This window comes from Staurois parvus, unplaced genomic scaffold (assembly GCF_062004578.1).
Source record: "Staurois parvus isolate SC_StPar_1 unplaced genomic scaffold, SC_StPar_1.0 ptg000365l, whole genome shotgun sequence".
In the NCBI taxonomy this organism is placed as follows: Eukaryota; Metazoa; Chordata; class Amphibia; order Anura; family Ranidae; genus Staurois; species Staurois parvus.
The window spans coordinates 8,081,790-8,098,297 of NW_028318161.1; the positions used below are offsets into that span (position 1 = coordinate 8,081,790).

The 16,508-nt window shown below is 41.2% G+C and overlaps 1 protein-coding gene across 2 annotated transcripts; it reads right to left on the reverse strand.

Moving 5' to 3' along the window:
- Window positions 1-1,366: 1,366 nt before the first annotated feature.
- On the reverse strand, window positions 1,367-9,201 carry B3GALT9 (beta-1,3-galactosyltransferase 9). 2 transcript variants are annotated; one of them, XM_089685268.1, is made up of 2 exons: window positions 7,934-9,201; window positions 1,367-2,706 (listed from the first exon to the last, which is right to left on the reverse strand). In XM_089685268.1, exons 1-2 carry the CDS (start codon window positions 7,934-7,936, stop codon window positions 1,609-1,611), a joined length of 1,101 nt encoding a protein of 366 aa, XP_089541394.1. In that variant the 5' UTR covers window positions 7,937-9,201; the 3' UTR covers window positions 1,367-1,608. The 2 variants fall into 2 exon arrangements, with proteins under 2 accessions (XP_089541394.1, XP_089541393.1); XM_089685267.1 differs by lacking the exon at window positions 7,934-9,201 and adding an exon at window positions 4,819-6,370.
- Window positions 9,202-16,508: the final 7,307 nt, after the last annotated feature.

A 16,508-nucleotide genomic window follows, 5' to 3' on the forward strand; every position in this document is an offset into this window, starting at 1 on the left:
CTGCCAATAAATAAATAAAAGCAGCTAGCATAAAGGCAAAACCTCTAAACCTTCTCATAAACCAGTGAATAAATGCATCCCTGGAGCCTGGAGAGTGATGATATGCTGATTACCTGTCTTGTGGTGGTTTGCCAGATGATCCCGATTTTCACTTTTCCAGATCCAGATGACCAGGAGTGGTCTGATGTACTCAAATGCGCATTATATTGCGCTGTCCGATTAGTGCAATATACACTCATTCCTAGCCACTGGAGTCACGGAATTCACTTAATTATTTATTTTGGACTTGCAACTTATTTATTATTTGTATCACCTTTGCACTTTAAACGTCATTATTAAGACGTTTTTTTCACGCTAATGACCTTAGCGCTCTACAGCGCATGTACTTATGTTATTCATACCATACATTTTTTCAGGTTGATATTTATACATTATTAAGCGCTGCATTTATTCACTATTTACCTGCCACTTGTGTCCCAGACTGGCCATGAACAAGGAAGTATTTTGAATCTGATATCCATGCAAGTCCCTTTGTTAACCACTTTCCCTCCAGAGGATTTACCCCCCTCCCTGACCAGGCCATTTTTTGCTATACGTCACTGCGTTACTTTAACTGACAATTGCGTGGCCATGCAACGCTGCACCGAAATTAAGTTTATGTCCTTTTTTTTTCCTCCACAAACGGAGCTTTCTTTCGATGGTATTTCATCGCCTGTGCATCTTTTATTTTTTTGCGCTATAAACAAAAAAGTGCCAATTTTGAAAGAAAAACTAAATTTTTGACTTTTCGCTATAAAACATATCCAGTAAAAAAAAAATGTAAAAATCAAATTTCATCGGAAATTTAGGCCAAAATGTATTCTGCTACATGCCTTTGTGGAAAAAAAATCCCAAAATGTGTAAATTAATTGGTTTACATGCAAGTTATAGAGTCTACAATTGGCGGTATATATACTGGAATTTTTTTTTCTTTTTTTAATACTAGTAATGGCGGTGGGTATTCTGACACTGGGGGGAACTAACTGTCACTGACATCCCCAGTGACACTAATACAGTGCTAATAAAAAGCACTGACACTGTACTAATGACACTGGGCAGGAAGGGGGTTAACATCTGGGGCAATCAAAGGGTTAACTGTGTGCTGTTTTACTGACTCTGCTCTGTGTGTTTTACTGTGTAAGCATGGGGTAATGAATAAGCGCTGTCTTTAGCGTGAAATGCATTTACTTGCTAGTCCCCCCCTGTATTTCCACTGTCTGTATTGGTTTTATCTTGGTTCAATAAAGTGGATTGTTTGGAGTGCAACTGATCGGACTTCCTTTGTACTCAGCAAGGAGGCAATGACAGACGTTTGCACCTTCAAGAATTTGGTTTAGAAAAGGTTTTACTTGTTTTTTATACAATCTCTCAGTCTGAAGAAATGCTTTATTGTGCTACACTAAACTACAACATGAAAACCATTTATTGTTGTGCCATAGAAAGAACAATTAAGAAGCATGATTAACACAAATCTTGTATTGATGGGTCTTTATCTTGTTTGCCTTCTTTCATTGGCTCTGGCTAACCATCCAGAAGACAGTCCCCATTTTAGTAGAAAGTGGTCGACAATTACCACCCTCCATTGCTTTTTTTACCCATTCTGAAATATTTAAACTGATCCAGGTAGGACCAGACTTTACATGACACAAGCCCATAATAGGTTTCCAGCTTCGAGCATTCATTGCTGTCCTTAAGATCCTTCCAAACTGTGGACAGCTCCACATCGTCAAGGTTTGAAGATGAGAAAATCACCTGGTAGCAACAGCGGTTATATCGGACGTGCTTAGTTCCGGAGAATCTAGAGATCTGTATGGGGGCCACGCCAGCCCACTGGGCACAAATACCTAAGAATACCTCAGATGGGAACAAAGGGCTGACCTTTCCAGAGACCAAATACATCTTTCTCAGTACATCTTGAGAGATTGCCATGGCCGAACCACTGCAGTAGTCAGGGTAGTACGTTTGTGAATACACCGAAATAGGGACAAAATTGGGGCTTTGAGGGTCTCTGTCAGGCGCATGGTGATGGATTACCCTTCCCAGGTATATATCATCCATACGGGACTCCAGGCTGAGAAGATATCCAGCTAGGCTTTGAACATTGACAAACGTTTGTTGGTCTGCTTTTAGGATAAATCTAGCGTTAGGGCAAAATGTCACAATCCATTCCATCATCATCATGGTTTTAGTTGTCTCCTTCAGATAGGTTTCTAGGAAACCTCCCTGAACAATGTCCTGATGAACTTGAGATTCATTGAAGATATCTGATTGAAAAATGTCTGAATCTGCCCTGCCCAACATGAATACTCTTGTTACAACATGGCCTTGTACAAAAGTTGCGTTGGCCCAAGTGTCCCTGATTCTTTTTCGTCTGGTTTTATTTTCAGGGCTGCTAAAGATAACCAAGAGCAAGAAGACATCTTGTTGCGAGCACACTTCTGATCCGCTGACTAAGTATGACCGAGAGATATTGTCCTTCAAGAGATGCATGTCTAGCATACGTGCCCGTTCTCTGATCTCAACAAACTTCCCATCGCTGTAGGAAAAGGGAAGAGCCTGTAGAAAATATTCTTCCATGAAGTCAGCTCCAAACAACAAGGCATGAAAGAGTGCAATATTAAATAGGATGAAGCACCACTGATGTGTCCTCAATCTGCACAGTGCCACCTACAAGAGAGTGGTAAGATTGTTACTCAGATGTAAATTAGATTAGACTTGTTTTTTTTTTTTTATTATTTTGGTGGTTTTTTTTTTTTCATATAAAATAATTTTTGTTCAAATAAAATAACAGCGCAGTTATGACACTGGTATCACAAAGCATTATGGGTTTACTAAAAATAGAGTAGAAGACGTTTGCTTACATATTGTCTCTACGTGAGACTTTGTGTAATTTTCTAAGACATAGCTTGAACAGCACTTTTTTTTTTTCTAGAACATTCCATATGCTGAGGAACCGTGTTTGTGTGTACAAAGCTACGTACAGATAGAATTATGGAACGTACAGTATCTGAGTGAAGGAATGTAAATCCATTTCCTAATGATAGTGGCATATATCAGGTGTACATCTGTTCTGACCCAAGTAGAAATACTCCAGTGTGGATGAAGGTATAGATTATAGAATGATTAACAAATGTTACACGAGTTGAACATGTGCTTGTAGAAGGTTTTAGCTGTTTTAGAAGCATGTTATGACTTGACATGGTTGTGTCGTAAAGTATGAGCAATGCTTCTTCATTTGGTAAAGGACCTCAACTTGCGTGACAGGGGTTAATGTGGAACTCTCTAAACCTGCCACATGTGTAACAATCTGATGGTACAGTCTTATTTAGATTTAACAACAGTTATGTAAGATGAAGGCTTCCAGCTGACACCAGATAGTTGTCACATCTAAAGACGTTTGTACAGTAAGATAGTATAGACTGTGATTGGCTCAGTACTTTGTCACATATTATCCCATGGAGCGCTGTCTGCTGCTATATTCAGCTGTGACTTTACTATAGAACCCTGGTGCCCAACATGTGGTCTGCCAGCTCAGTATGTGCATCGTATCATTTCCTAGGCTGGGTCTGCTACCTGTGAGAGCTTTGCATTGCAGCAGCAGGGTGCTGAAACACTCTGCATTCTATGAGCCAGCACTGAAACAAAATTACTGCTGTCAGGTAGAGTGATCTCCACTTGACAGTACATGTATAGTTCTGACCGAATGGGGACAGGTGGCTACATAATACTGCATATGATCACCAATGTGGAGTGGTTAAAAAGCACTGCCACTGACGACCAGTGTTGGGGGGGGGGGGGATTTAGTAGTACTGCCACCTACACCAATGCTGAGGATTATTATTGCATTCAGGGACATCTACACTGGGGGGAGTATTACTGCGACCACTCAGACTGAGAGTGGCTATTACAGCCAATGACAGCAATGCTGAGGGTTATTATGGTCACTCTCACCAGTAATGGGGCTTATTTTACTCCCGCTTTCTTCTCCATGTGTGTTGTGGTACCCTGCAAAAAAATGCAGCAGGACCAAATTTAGTGGCAATAAAGTGCACTACAGCCCATTAATTTTCAGTGAGCTGCTTAACTCAATACAGTGCACCTCAACACATAAAAACACAGCCGTTGTGCAGCCCGCACTTGAGGCCCTCTATAATTTTCAAGTTGACCACAACTTATTCTATGGAAGGTTCGCTCTGTACTATAAGAATTAATATGCTTTTGCATCATCTTATTGCATGGAGACCACCATTTGTGATGTCTGTTCTTTTAATGTGGAAAAGAGGAGAAATTGTGCTTTAGTAGGTCTGGTGGCATCTATTTTTACTACATGGTTTGGAAATGAAGCTGAAACAGTGGGAATACTCCCATTGCAGCAGTAGAATTAAGACTCCAAGGTGTTTGGTACCTACTGGCCCATTACCAGTGGGGGTCCCTAGAAAGAAGGAAACTCAGCGGCTGACACAGCCCACTTCACCTATATCTGATTTATCACTTCTGGGTTTATCAACTGCTTGAAAATGACCTAAAGGAAAAAAAAGAGTTTAACATGCTCACATTTCTTCAAAGCCTACAATCAGTTTGAATTTTTCCAGATATAGCCAGGTCTGGGACCATTAAGGAGAGTGAATAAAAGTCATTTTTATCATTGTTTAGTCACACAAATCCTCTGACAGCAACCAGTTCAGAAGTGTGACTGTGTACTAGTTGCACTATCCACAACTTCAGCAGCCATGTCAAGTGAATCATTTCCAGTCGGACATGAAATGCAATATGACTTACCTGCATGATTGCTGCAATCTGCACTGGTGATCCTCCTGTGTTGATAATTTTTCATTTAATAGGTTTCAGCATTTGATGACCAATGCTCTCAGCTCAATCCTGTAAAGTGGCGCCTCTTATTTCTGCCACTGTATGCTATGTAGAAAATGATCTGCCTCTACTGCATGGCTGAGTCAAGTAATCAGACACCAGCCAGGTATCAGGTAACCCGAGATCAGAGGATGGATGGGGAACTCCTGACTAATGTGCAAGTAAATTGTGGAGGTGGGCTGTTTTTCCGCAATGAGGAATGTTACAGAGACCAGAGTGCTTGATCATACAGATGTTAAAATTGTATGCCCCTTACAAATACCAGTCTCTGAATTTACTTTGCAGTGTAATGCTAGATTCACTGTTGGTGCCACTATCCTGAATAATTACCTGCAGGGAATGGGGGCCCAGCCATATACAGGGCTCTGACTCCACCTGGCTTCCTACGACAGTCTAATTTTATATACAAGCCATCAAAACCAATTAATTTCCACTGCATGTTACTTGGCAAAAACTTCCATGGATGGAAAAGGCAATAGCCTTTCATACATTGTCTCATAATGTTCATCATTGTGGCTCTCTCTCACATGGTACAAATTTTCAGTAATGAGGAAATGTTTTGTAGTTTAGAGACCTCTGCAGCTTAAAGAAAAACCATACTATAATACAAACAAATAGGATTTTTGTACTCATTGTAAAAGTTAATTGAGAACCATGGGAAGTCTTTCACCTTAGGGATGTCCATAAGCAGTCCAATTGAGAGGTAGATAGTCACAAACATCTACTAACCAGCCCAGCATAAACATAATGTAAAACGGGTCTGCCTGCAGCTCAAGAGCTGAAGCAGACACCAGATGAGGCCATAACCCCAATCTGATATGTAGAACAAGACCAAGTGGTAACCGAGCATACGGAACCAATGCCCAGTGCCACAAAATACATAATTAAAGGAAAGGGAGACCAACATTCCCTAGAACATAAGCCTGGAAGCTGGTCTGCCTGATCCAACCAAAAGCATAGAAATATAGGAACAATCCAGGGAATTATCAGCAATTCTGAGAGGAAAGACCATTGTCCACAAGGAGAAGAAGCTCCTCTGAGAGAGTAAGGGCCAGACAGAGGGATTGGAAAACAATGTCCTGGTCGAGTGAATATCAGAACCATCCTAAATTAGAAGAAGATCATTACTGAACTAAAATAAATAAAGTTGCATGCATGGGGGGGATTGACATTCAGCTTGCAAAGGCAATTACTGACAGAGAACAACTATTAATGTTAACTTAAGTTAGAGCTATCTCTAAGGAGTGTTATGGTGGTTCCTGAGAATGCATAGAGAAATAAGGTTCGATCATATAGTTAACATGGCCAAATGAGGTAAGGTACATGCGAACTTCCCATGAAGGGATTAGGCAGGGACTAGAAGTATGGTCTCTTTATCAAAACTTTATCTAGTATTTACATAGTTGGCAAGGTTGAATAAAGACAAGGTTCATCCAGTTCAATCTGAGTGTGTCACTACTGTTCTCCATATCCCTGAACATTGTGATTGCTTAGAAACACATCTAAAAATGTTTTGATCTTATCAAAGATCAAGAATGGTTCTTCATAAATCCATGTTAAACAAAATATAAAATATAAACCCACAAGCAGCTAAATAAATATAAAAATACCTAACCAGCAAATCAATAAATACATTCATAAACAAAACAGAAAAAAGGAAGAAAAACCAAAAGCCGCCCACCCCTACACATACTCATATACATGTGCTGCATAACATAAAACACACAATAACAGTGCCATGCTTTTCTCATAATGTAATTGGAACCACTTAAACGTGACATAAAATAATATCCCCAATATAACCGAATTAGTGAAAAAATACGTATAGGGGAGGGGCTTGGTGTCGGCACGGCACTCGCAGTCAGCTGACTCCGGAGAGAGATCGCGGAGGGGAACATGAAGGGTGCTTTCCATAGCCAGATGGTGTCATCTGTTTACAATTCATGCGGATGTTATTGGGTGCAATGGAGCACCTGTATCATGTGAGTTGCTTCTTTATATTTTAATACAATTAGTGTTTTTTAATGATAAAGCACTATTGATCTGCCTTTTTATTTTCTACATGCATGCTGAGTGGAGGAGAAGAAGTTACAAGAAAGAGCTTAACCAAAACAGAAGGAGGAAGGAAGCAGAATTAAAAGAGAAGTATGGGGTGTTAAAAAAAAAAAAAATATATATATATACTCACCTAGGAGGATGAAGCATTGATCCAATACTGCATCTGTCCCCCACCGGCTCTGCACAGAGAACTGGGCAATCAAAGTCCGCTGATCGCTCAGTTCTCCCCTCTGCTCTAAGCAGAAAGCTGTGACAGTTAGTCTCAAGCTCTCTGCTCTGCCCCTCCAGTAGTCACTGGAGCGCTAGGCTGGGGAGGGCTCTCAGCATACTGCTGACAGGCTGAGCCAAGTGCCAGTCAAGGCTTCTGGGTGAATCCCCACCATATGGTCAGGATCTTTTCAAAACTTGGACCGGCTCTATGACGTCACCCGACAGCCCGCTGTTGGCTGAAAAAGGAGTGCAGAATGAACTGTACTCCTGTGATCCATAGGAAAGCTTTGGCTATTCTTCTTTAATGATCTACACAACAAATTCAATCCAGCAAAATCTATTGAAATCACATTAAGCAGTTTCTAGAGATTATCTTTGATTACATTTTTGCCCTAAACTGTACAAAATTCATTACTGTCATTCGGGGGAAGCCAAGGAGGAACTTTAGCCCTCACTCTGGATGAATGAACACGTGGGCACCTTTGGACAGCAGCATTGTCTGTCAGTGGAAAGGGAGTGTTTGACTGTACTAGCAGATTTTGGTACACTAACAAATTGATGCCAAACTCTGGCTAACACTGCAGTTACACAAGCAGTTACAGCAACATTTTTTTTTCTTTTGGGATAAAGGTTTTACTTAAATAAGCTTATTATTGTAAACACCCCTGTCAGTGGTAAATGGTTTGTGTTAAAACATGAACTACATTGAAATACATTTTGCAGGAAAGTTTGTTCTGTGGAAAAACAGCATTCTTACCATCTGGATCACCAGATAAATATTGAAGAAAACCTAAAAAAGAAAACAAATGCGGCCATCACATCTAAGAATTGGTAAGCTGCAAAATAATGTTTGCTTTTTGGGTTTAATACTGCTTTATTGCATAGAATGCATTAAGTTAAAAAAAACCTCTTATACTTTAGAACCACTTTAGGTTTTTTTGTCTTTTTTTGGACCCAGCAACACTTCCATTACAGTAGGTAGACCAATTTAAATGAATAAATAAAGCACTAATCCCACTCCAGATAAATAACCATAATATTATGCAAGCAAATATATTAAACGTATGTTTACTTCATCAACCAAAATCCTAGTAAATGTCCTTTCTTTCAAATAGTCTACGCAGTGCTTTCATTAATACACCACTCTCAACTGTGTGCCCAAAAACCAGTGATGAATCCAACTCATCCAATATTCCACCATGTGCAGTAAAATTAAATAATTTACCAGAAACCTATCAATGTGAGCATATCATGTAATCCAAGCAATTAGGAGGAAGCAGACATCACCAGGGTCTTCTTAGACTCTCTCTCTTTATAATAGTGGGATTAATATTTTAATATTAGCCAGGATTTATATAGTGCCAACAGTTTGCTCAGTGCTTTACAATATAAAGGGAGACAATACAGCAACAATGCAGTGCAATACAAGAGGGTTAGGAGGGTCCTCCTTCCGGGAGCTTACAATATAATAGGGGCTGTTGGAACAAAAGGTAATAACTGGGGGGATGAACTGATGGGAGAAATAGAAGATTGGGTTATTAGCTGAAGGCAGGATAGGCTTCCCTGAAGAGATACACTGTATTGCCAAAAGTATTGGGACGCTTGCCTGTACACGCACATGAACTTTAATGCCACCCCAGTCTTAATCCGTAGGGTTCAATATTGAGTTGGCCCACCCTTTGCAGCTTGAACAGCTTCAACTCTTCTGGGAAGGCTGTCCACAAGGTTTAGGGGTGTGTCTATGGGAATGTTTGACCATTCTTTCAGAAGCGCATTTGTGAGGTCAGGAACTGATGTAGGACGAGAAGGCCTGGCTTGCAGTCTTCACTCTAATTCATCCCTAAGATGTTCTATTGGGTTGAGGTCAGGACTCTGTGCAGGCCAGTCAAGTTCATCTACCCCAAACTCGCTCATACATGTCTTTATGGACCTTGCTTTGTGCACATCCCCAAACTTTTCTCACAAAGTTGGGAGCATGAAATTGTCCAAAATGTCTTGGTATGCAGATGCCTTAAGAGTTCCTTTCACTGGAACGAAGGTGCCAAACCCAACCCCTGAAAAACAACCCCACACTATAATCCCCCCTCCACCAAACTTTACGTTTGGCACAATGCAGTTAGGCAAGTACCTATTGGCTGAGCTCCTGAGAGCGACGCATTCTTTCACAAATGTTTGTAGAAGCAGTCTGCATACCTAGGTGTTGGATTTTATACTCCTTTGGCCATGGAGGTGATTGGAACACCTGAATCCAATGATTTGGAGGGGTGTCCCAATACTTTTGGCAATATTGTATATGTTTTCAGGGATTGCCTAAAAGTGGACAGAGTAGGTGATAGTCAGACAGATTGGGATAGATAGTTCCAGAGGATGGGGGAGGCTCTGGAGAAGTCCTGGAGATGAGTATGAGAGGAGGAGACAAGGGAGCTAGAGAGCAGGAGGTCTTGGGAGGAGTGGAGAGGGCAGTTTGGGTGATATTTGGAGACAAGGTTGGTGATGTAATTTGGGCAGAGTTGTAAATGGCTTTATATGTTGTTATTAATGTTTTGAATTTTATTTGTTGGGCAGTGGGAAGCCAGTGGAGAGATTGGCAGAGAGGGATGGCAGACATGGAATGGTTGGTAAGGTGGATGAGTCTGGCAGCAGTATTCATGATAGACTGAAGAGAGGATAGCCTGCGATTAGGTAAGCCAATGAGGAGGGAGTTGCAATAGTCAAGGTGAGAGATAACAAAGGAGTGAATAAGTTGCTTAGTAGTTTCAGTGGTTAAAAAGGGGCGTATTTTGGAGATGTGATGGAGGTGAAGTCTACAAGACTGGACAATGATTGAATTTGAGGCTGAAAGAACAGATCAGAGTCAAGGATTATGCCTAGTACCATGGCATGAGGGGAGGGCCTGAGGGTTGTATTATTGATCTTGATGGAGAAGTCAGGGGAGAGGGCACGGACTGGAGGGAATATTATGAGCTCAGTTTTAGAAAGATTGAGTTTGAGGAAGTGGTGTGACATCCATGCTGATATGTCAGTTAGTAATGTGAGGTGAAGAGGAAAGAGATAATTTGTGTGTCATCAGCATAGAGATGGTACTTGAAACCATGGGAGTTTATCAAGTGACCAAGGAAGGAGGTGTAAATGGGGAAGAGAAGTGGTCTGAGGACAGAGCCTTGGGGGACTCCTACAGCAAGAGGAAGTGGAGAGGAGGAAGACAGAGTTATAGGTAACACTGAAGGAGTGCTGTGATAGATAGGAGGAGAACCGAGAGAGCAGAATCTCGAAGGCCAAGAGAGTGGAGGTTTTTGAGGAGGGGATGGTTAACCATATGAAAAGCCGCAGAGAGGTCTAGTAGTAAGAGTATGGAGTAGTGGTCATTGGTTTTAGCAGTTAGTAAATCATTAGTGAGTTTTAGTAGTGCAGTTCCAGTGGAGTGTAGTAAGTGAAAGCCAGATGCTTGAAGCCAGGTTTCTGTAATTGCAAGTAGGTAAAGGGAGTGGGAGACAAAAAGGTCATGGACAGAGGTGAGCTTGTTAAAGGCAGAGCGGCCATTCCAGAGTGCACACGAGTGGATTGCGGCTATTGCTGGAGGAAGGGGGGTGTCTGGTGTGGGGGTGAGATACTTGGAGTGCCTTAAAACACCTAGAAAGCAGAGGACTCGTAAATAAAATAGTAGTTGCAATTTTTTATGTTGCATAATATTTGTGTAATTGTTTATTAAACGCACATTTTTATGTCAAAAATATAATAAAATGAATTTTAGTGCAAGTACAAAAAATATAATATCCATATTTTTTTTGGTAATATATAAAGGATGGCGTTGCATCATGTAAATATAGTAGATACCAAACTTGTCAAGTTTTAACCACTTCCCACTACACATAAACGGCCAGGTGGGATCTTCGCCATTCTTAGTGGATGTTCCTTCCTTCCTTTTTTCTGTGGTTGAACTCGATGGACTTTTGTCTAGTCTTTTTTCAGCCAGACTAACTATGTAACTATGTTCCTGAACGTCCCTCAGAACATGGAGGTGCTCTTGTGGTCATCCATATCTGTAGCAGTGATCCACATCTGTCACGGAATACCAGTGTAAATTCCACATCTGTACCAGTGATCCACATCTGTTGCGGTGTACCACTGTAAAATTAACATCTGTACCAGTGATCTACATGTCATGGCATACCAATGTAAAATTCACATCTGTACCAGTGATCAACATCTGTCACGGCATACCAGCTTAAAGTCCACATCTGTACCAGTGATCCACATCTGTCACTGTGTATCAGCGTAAAATTCACATCTGTACCAGTGATCCACATAGTGTCACAGTGTACCAGTGCTCATCCACTTCTGTACCAGTGATCAACAACGGTCACTGCCTACCAGTGTCAAATCCACATCTGTCACACAGTACTAGTGTAAAATCCACATCAGTACCAGTGAATAACATCTGTCACAGTGTACCAGCGTAAAATCCACACCTGTGCCAGTGATCAATATCTGTCACAGAGTACCAGTCTCAAATCCACATCAGTACCAGTGATAAACATCTGTACCAGTGAACAGCAAAATCAATATCAGCAGTGCAGCATAAACATGTCTAAAAAATTATACACCAACGAGGAGGCTTACCAAATTTTGTAATTCCCGGAAAAGGGTCTGTTAGTCCAGAGGCTTCGAAGAGACTGGGTGGGACGAAGCCTCTACCCCTGTGCCCACGGCTTACCTGACCAAGGTCCTAAGCCTGATATTTCTGCCTGCTGCCAACTTACTGCCACATGAACTGACCACACCTCTGCCTGCTACCTGTACTATGAACCGTGTTCCTGCTACAACCAGGACTGATATTTTGGCTGTGCTGACAATGCCTTTACCTGGACAACTCATTTGGCTGTTGCTGACCACGTCTTCCTGCTTCCTGGACTGCATTGACCACACTGTGCTGGAAATATCTCTACCTGCTGCCTGTAGTGACTATGGACAGTATTCTTTCCTACTGCCTGGGTGATTCCTTTTGCTGTCGAAGACCACGTCTCTGCTTGCTGCCTGGACCAATGCTCTCTTTTGTGGACAATTGCACTACTAAAAGCACAGGTAATTTTTTTGTTTACCCTTTGCTCAGCAGAATATATTTTCGGGGTGTAATTCTTGGTATGTATATGCTATGTGTTAGAAGCCCGAAGGTGCTACTTGGATGATGGGCCTCTGGATGTGGCCAGGCTGTGGTAAAGTCTTGCACATGTGGTATCGACATACTTAGGTGGAGTGGCAGAATGTATTTTGGAGCATAATTTTTGGTATGTAAATGTTATGTGTTAGAAGTAACTTATAAATGGACAACTTTGTGTAAAAAAAAAAAAAAAAAAAAAAGACATTTTCATTTTCTTTCCACATTTTCTGAAAACTTGTGGAAAGAAATGACCTGTTCAAAAGAATCCTTATGCCTCATAGAATATACATTGGGGTGTTTGCCTTCCAAAATGGGGTCCCTTTGTGGGTAATTCCATTGTCCTGGTGCTCCAGGGCCTCCAAAAATGTGATATTGTAGTCAGGAAATGAGATGTGTACTCTATGCATCCAGAATGCCTGTAGTACTACTTGCATGTTGGGCCTCTGAATGTGGCCAGGCTGTGGAAATGTCTTACACATGTGGTATCCTCATACTCAGGAGGAGCAGCAGAATGTGTTTTGGCATGAAGCTGCAAGCATGCATATGCTGCGTGAGAGGAATAACCTGTTAATATAACAACTGTGTGAAAAAAAACCCAACATTTTATTTACTTTATTCATTTTCCAAAGAATTGTGGGTAAAAAATGACAGGTTCAAAAAGCTCACCATGCATCTTACTAAATACCTTGGAATGTCTACTTTCCAAAAAAGGGGCATTTCGGGGGTATTTGTACTTTCCTGGCTTGCTAGTGTCTCAAAAAATGAGATAGGCCATAAGTACATCAGGTGTGATCAATTTTTAATGATTGGTACCATAGCTTGTAGACTCTATAACTTCCACACCGACCAAATAATACATACAGATTGGGATTATTTTTACCAAAGCAATGTAGCAGTATAATTTTTCTTTATAAATTTGGGCCAAAATATACTTATTTGCTAAATTTTATAACAGAAACGAAGAAAAAACTTTTTTTCCACAAACTTTTCGGTCTTTTTTCATTTATAGCGCAAAAAATAAAAAACCCACTGCTAATTAAATACCACCCCAAAGAAAGCTCTATTTGTGTGAAAGAATTACTTCTGGGAGAGACTTTAGGTCATGACACAGGGAGGAGTGGACCAGCTGACCTCATTAGCACACACCCTGCTTCATCTACCCCCTACCTACCACCCACTTCCAGGTACACGACTATTATATAAAATGCAATCAATCAGTGATCACTGTTCTCACGAAATACACAGGCATAGATTTTTATTTTTCTACCTTCACTGCCATCTTGTGTAGATCAATTGTCATAGTGGGCTGAGTGAAGAGATAACAGCCTATGTGAATAGAGTTGTAGTATTGACAACAGGAGACTTGTGTTCTGGGTTCTGTAAAGTTCACATACACTATGCAGTCTGATTGCACAATCTCCTTTAGATCTACCATCAACTATGTAGTGAAAGGGCCTGCCTGACTGGATATAGAGTGAGTGGGTAGATAGGTGGGTCCTCCCATTCCATAGTTATGGAATATCTAAAGGAATTTGTATTTTTCTTTTTTTTTTTTTTTTTGGTTGAACTGGATGGACTTTGGTCTTTTTTCAGCCAGCCTAACTTTGTAAGAGATTGTACAATCAGATTGTATAGTATATTGCGATCTTTATACAAGTACATAGGAGGGAGTGGCTGTAGAGTCCCGTTCACATTTCTGCGTAGCGGGAACTCCCATTCCCACATGCGGTTTGTTTGTTTTTTGGGGGGGGGGGGGGGGCACATTTTGGAGTTCTTGTCACTCATAGGGCAGCTCATCCACTTAAAATAGGCTGCAGTACATGCAATAATCACTCTTACCAAAAAGTTCTGGAGCTTCTTTGGGGCAAAGCCTTTTCAGAGCCTTTGCAGTGTGCCATACGTTCGGAAACACACAGATGTAAGTGGAGCCTCATTGCTCTGTGTAAACACACCAATTTCACTTTTAGGCCCCATTCACATCTAGCATAGTGGGAGTGTTTTTTGGCTTGTTTTAACTGCGATACACATAGGGCTTGATTTCAATGGGTTTCAATGGGCTTGATTGATTTCCATGGGCTGTGCTACATGTGGCTTATGGAAAATGTTGGCGTGATGTGGGTTGCGGGATTTTAACTATGTGTTTTGCTGTGATTTCCACTCGTTTTTCACATGGAAAAATGTGTCTGCTTCTATGTTTGGTGTACCAATTAATGACACTGAAAGTGCAACTAGTTAATTTTAGGTATATAAATGTGGCCATACACCATGTAATCTGATTGTACAATTTCCTTTAGATTTTCCATAACTATGGAATAGGAGGACTCACCTATCTACCCAATCACTCTGTATCCAATCAGGCACGCCCTTGCAATACATAGTTGATGGTAGTGGTAGATCTAAAGGAGATTGTACATTTAGATTGTATAGTGTATGTGAACTTTACGGAACTCAGAACACAAGTCTCCCGTTTTCAATATTACAGCTCTATCCACATAGGCTATCTGTTCACTCAACCCACTATGCCAAATGAATGATCTATGCAAGTTGAAAGTTAACATTGGTTGGTTGCATTTCATTTAATAGTCGTGTACTTGGAAGTGGATGGTAGGTAGGAGGGTAGATGATGCAGGATATATGCTAATGAGGTCAGCTGGTCAACTCCTTCCTCTGTCATGACCTAAAGTCTTTCAAGGTACTGCCCAGGGTGGGATGATCACTAAGATCCCTAGGCAGCAAAAGAGTGATCCATGACCAGCTCTTTACAGTGTTGTGCGAATGTTCCATCTCCATAGCCACCCAGTGTTTCGCATCGATGTGGCAGTACCAATCATTCAGCCTAGTCAAGTGCACCGCCATGTAGTATGCCCAAATATCTGGAAGGCCAACTCCACCCAAATGTTTAGAGAGGTAAAGAAGATGAAGTTGCAGGCAAGGCATCCTATGGGACCATACAAACTCCTGAAAGAAGGAATTGACACGTTTAAAGAACGTGGGAGGTAGCTGGACAGGTGAGGGCCTGTAACAGGTAGAGAATCCCGGGTAAAACTGTCATCTTCAGAGAATTGCAGCAGCTGAACCAGGTTATGGTAAGTGAATGCCAATGGAGTAGGTCAGTTCGCAATAGACTGAGAAGTGGGTCAGAGAGTAGAGAAGTAGTGTCCAAAGTAATGAATAGCGTTAGTTGCCCAGAAGGAGAAAAGGGACAAAGGCGGTCAATCATGGCTCTATCCACCGAGATGTTGAGAGCAGATGATTTAGATTGATTTGAATGTTAGAAAGCGGATTTTTGACTTGTCTTATGCTAAGTAATTCCACTTTTGTTTAGGAGAAAAAAAAAAAATCCCTTCTGGGGGATCTATATACAGGTGAAACTCCAAAAATCTGAATATCGTGCAAAAGTTCATTTATTTCAGTAATGCAACTTAAAAAGTGAAAGTAATATATGAGATAGACTCATTACATGCAAAGCAAGATGGTTCAAGCCGTGATTTGTCATAATTGTGATGATTATGGCTTACAGCTCATGAAAACCCCAAATCCACAATCTCAGAAAATTAGAATATTGTGAAAAGGTGCAATATTCTAGGCTCAAAGTGTCCCACTCTAATCAGCTAATTAAGCCATAACACCTGCAAAGGGTTCCTGAGCCTTTAAATGGTCTCTCAGTCTGGTTCAGTAGGATTCACAATCATGGGAAAGACTGCTGACCTGACAGTTGTGCAGAAAACCATCATTGACACCCTCCATAAGGAGGGAAAGCCTCAAAAGGTAATTGCAAAAGAAGTTGGATGTTCCCAAAGTGCTGTATCAAAGCACATTAATAGAAAGTTATGTGGAAGGGAAAAGTGTGGAAGAAAAAGGTGCACAAGCAGCAGGGATGACCGCAGCCTGGAGTGGATTGTCAGGAAAAGGCCATTCAAAAGTGTTGCGGACTTTCACAAGGAGTGGACTGAGGCTGGAATCAGTGCATCAAGAGTCACCACACACAGATGGATCTTGGATATGGGTTTTAAATGTCGTATTCCTCTTGTCAAGCCCCTCCTGAACAACAAACAACGTCAGAAGCGTCTTACCTGGGCTAAAGAAAAACAGACCTGGTCTGTTGCTCAGTGGTCCAAAGTCCTCTTTTCTGATGAGCGCAACTTTTGCATCTCATTTGGAAACCAAGGACCCA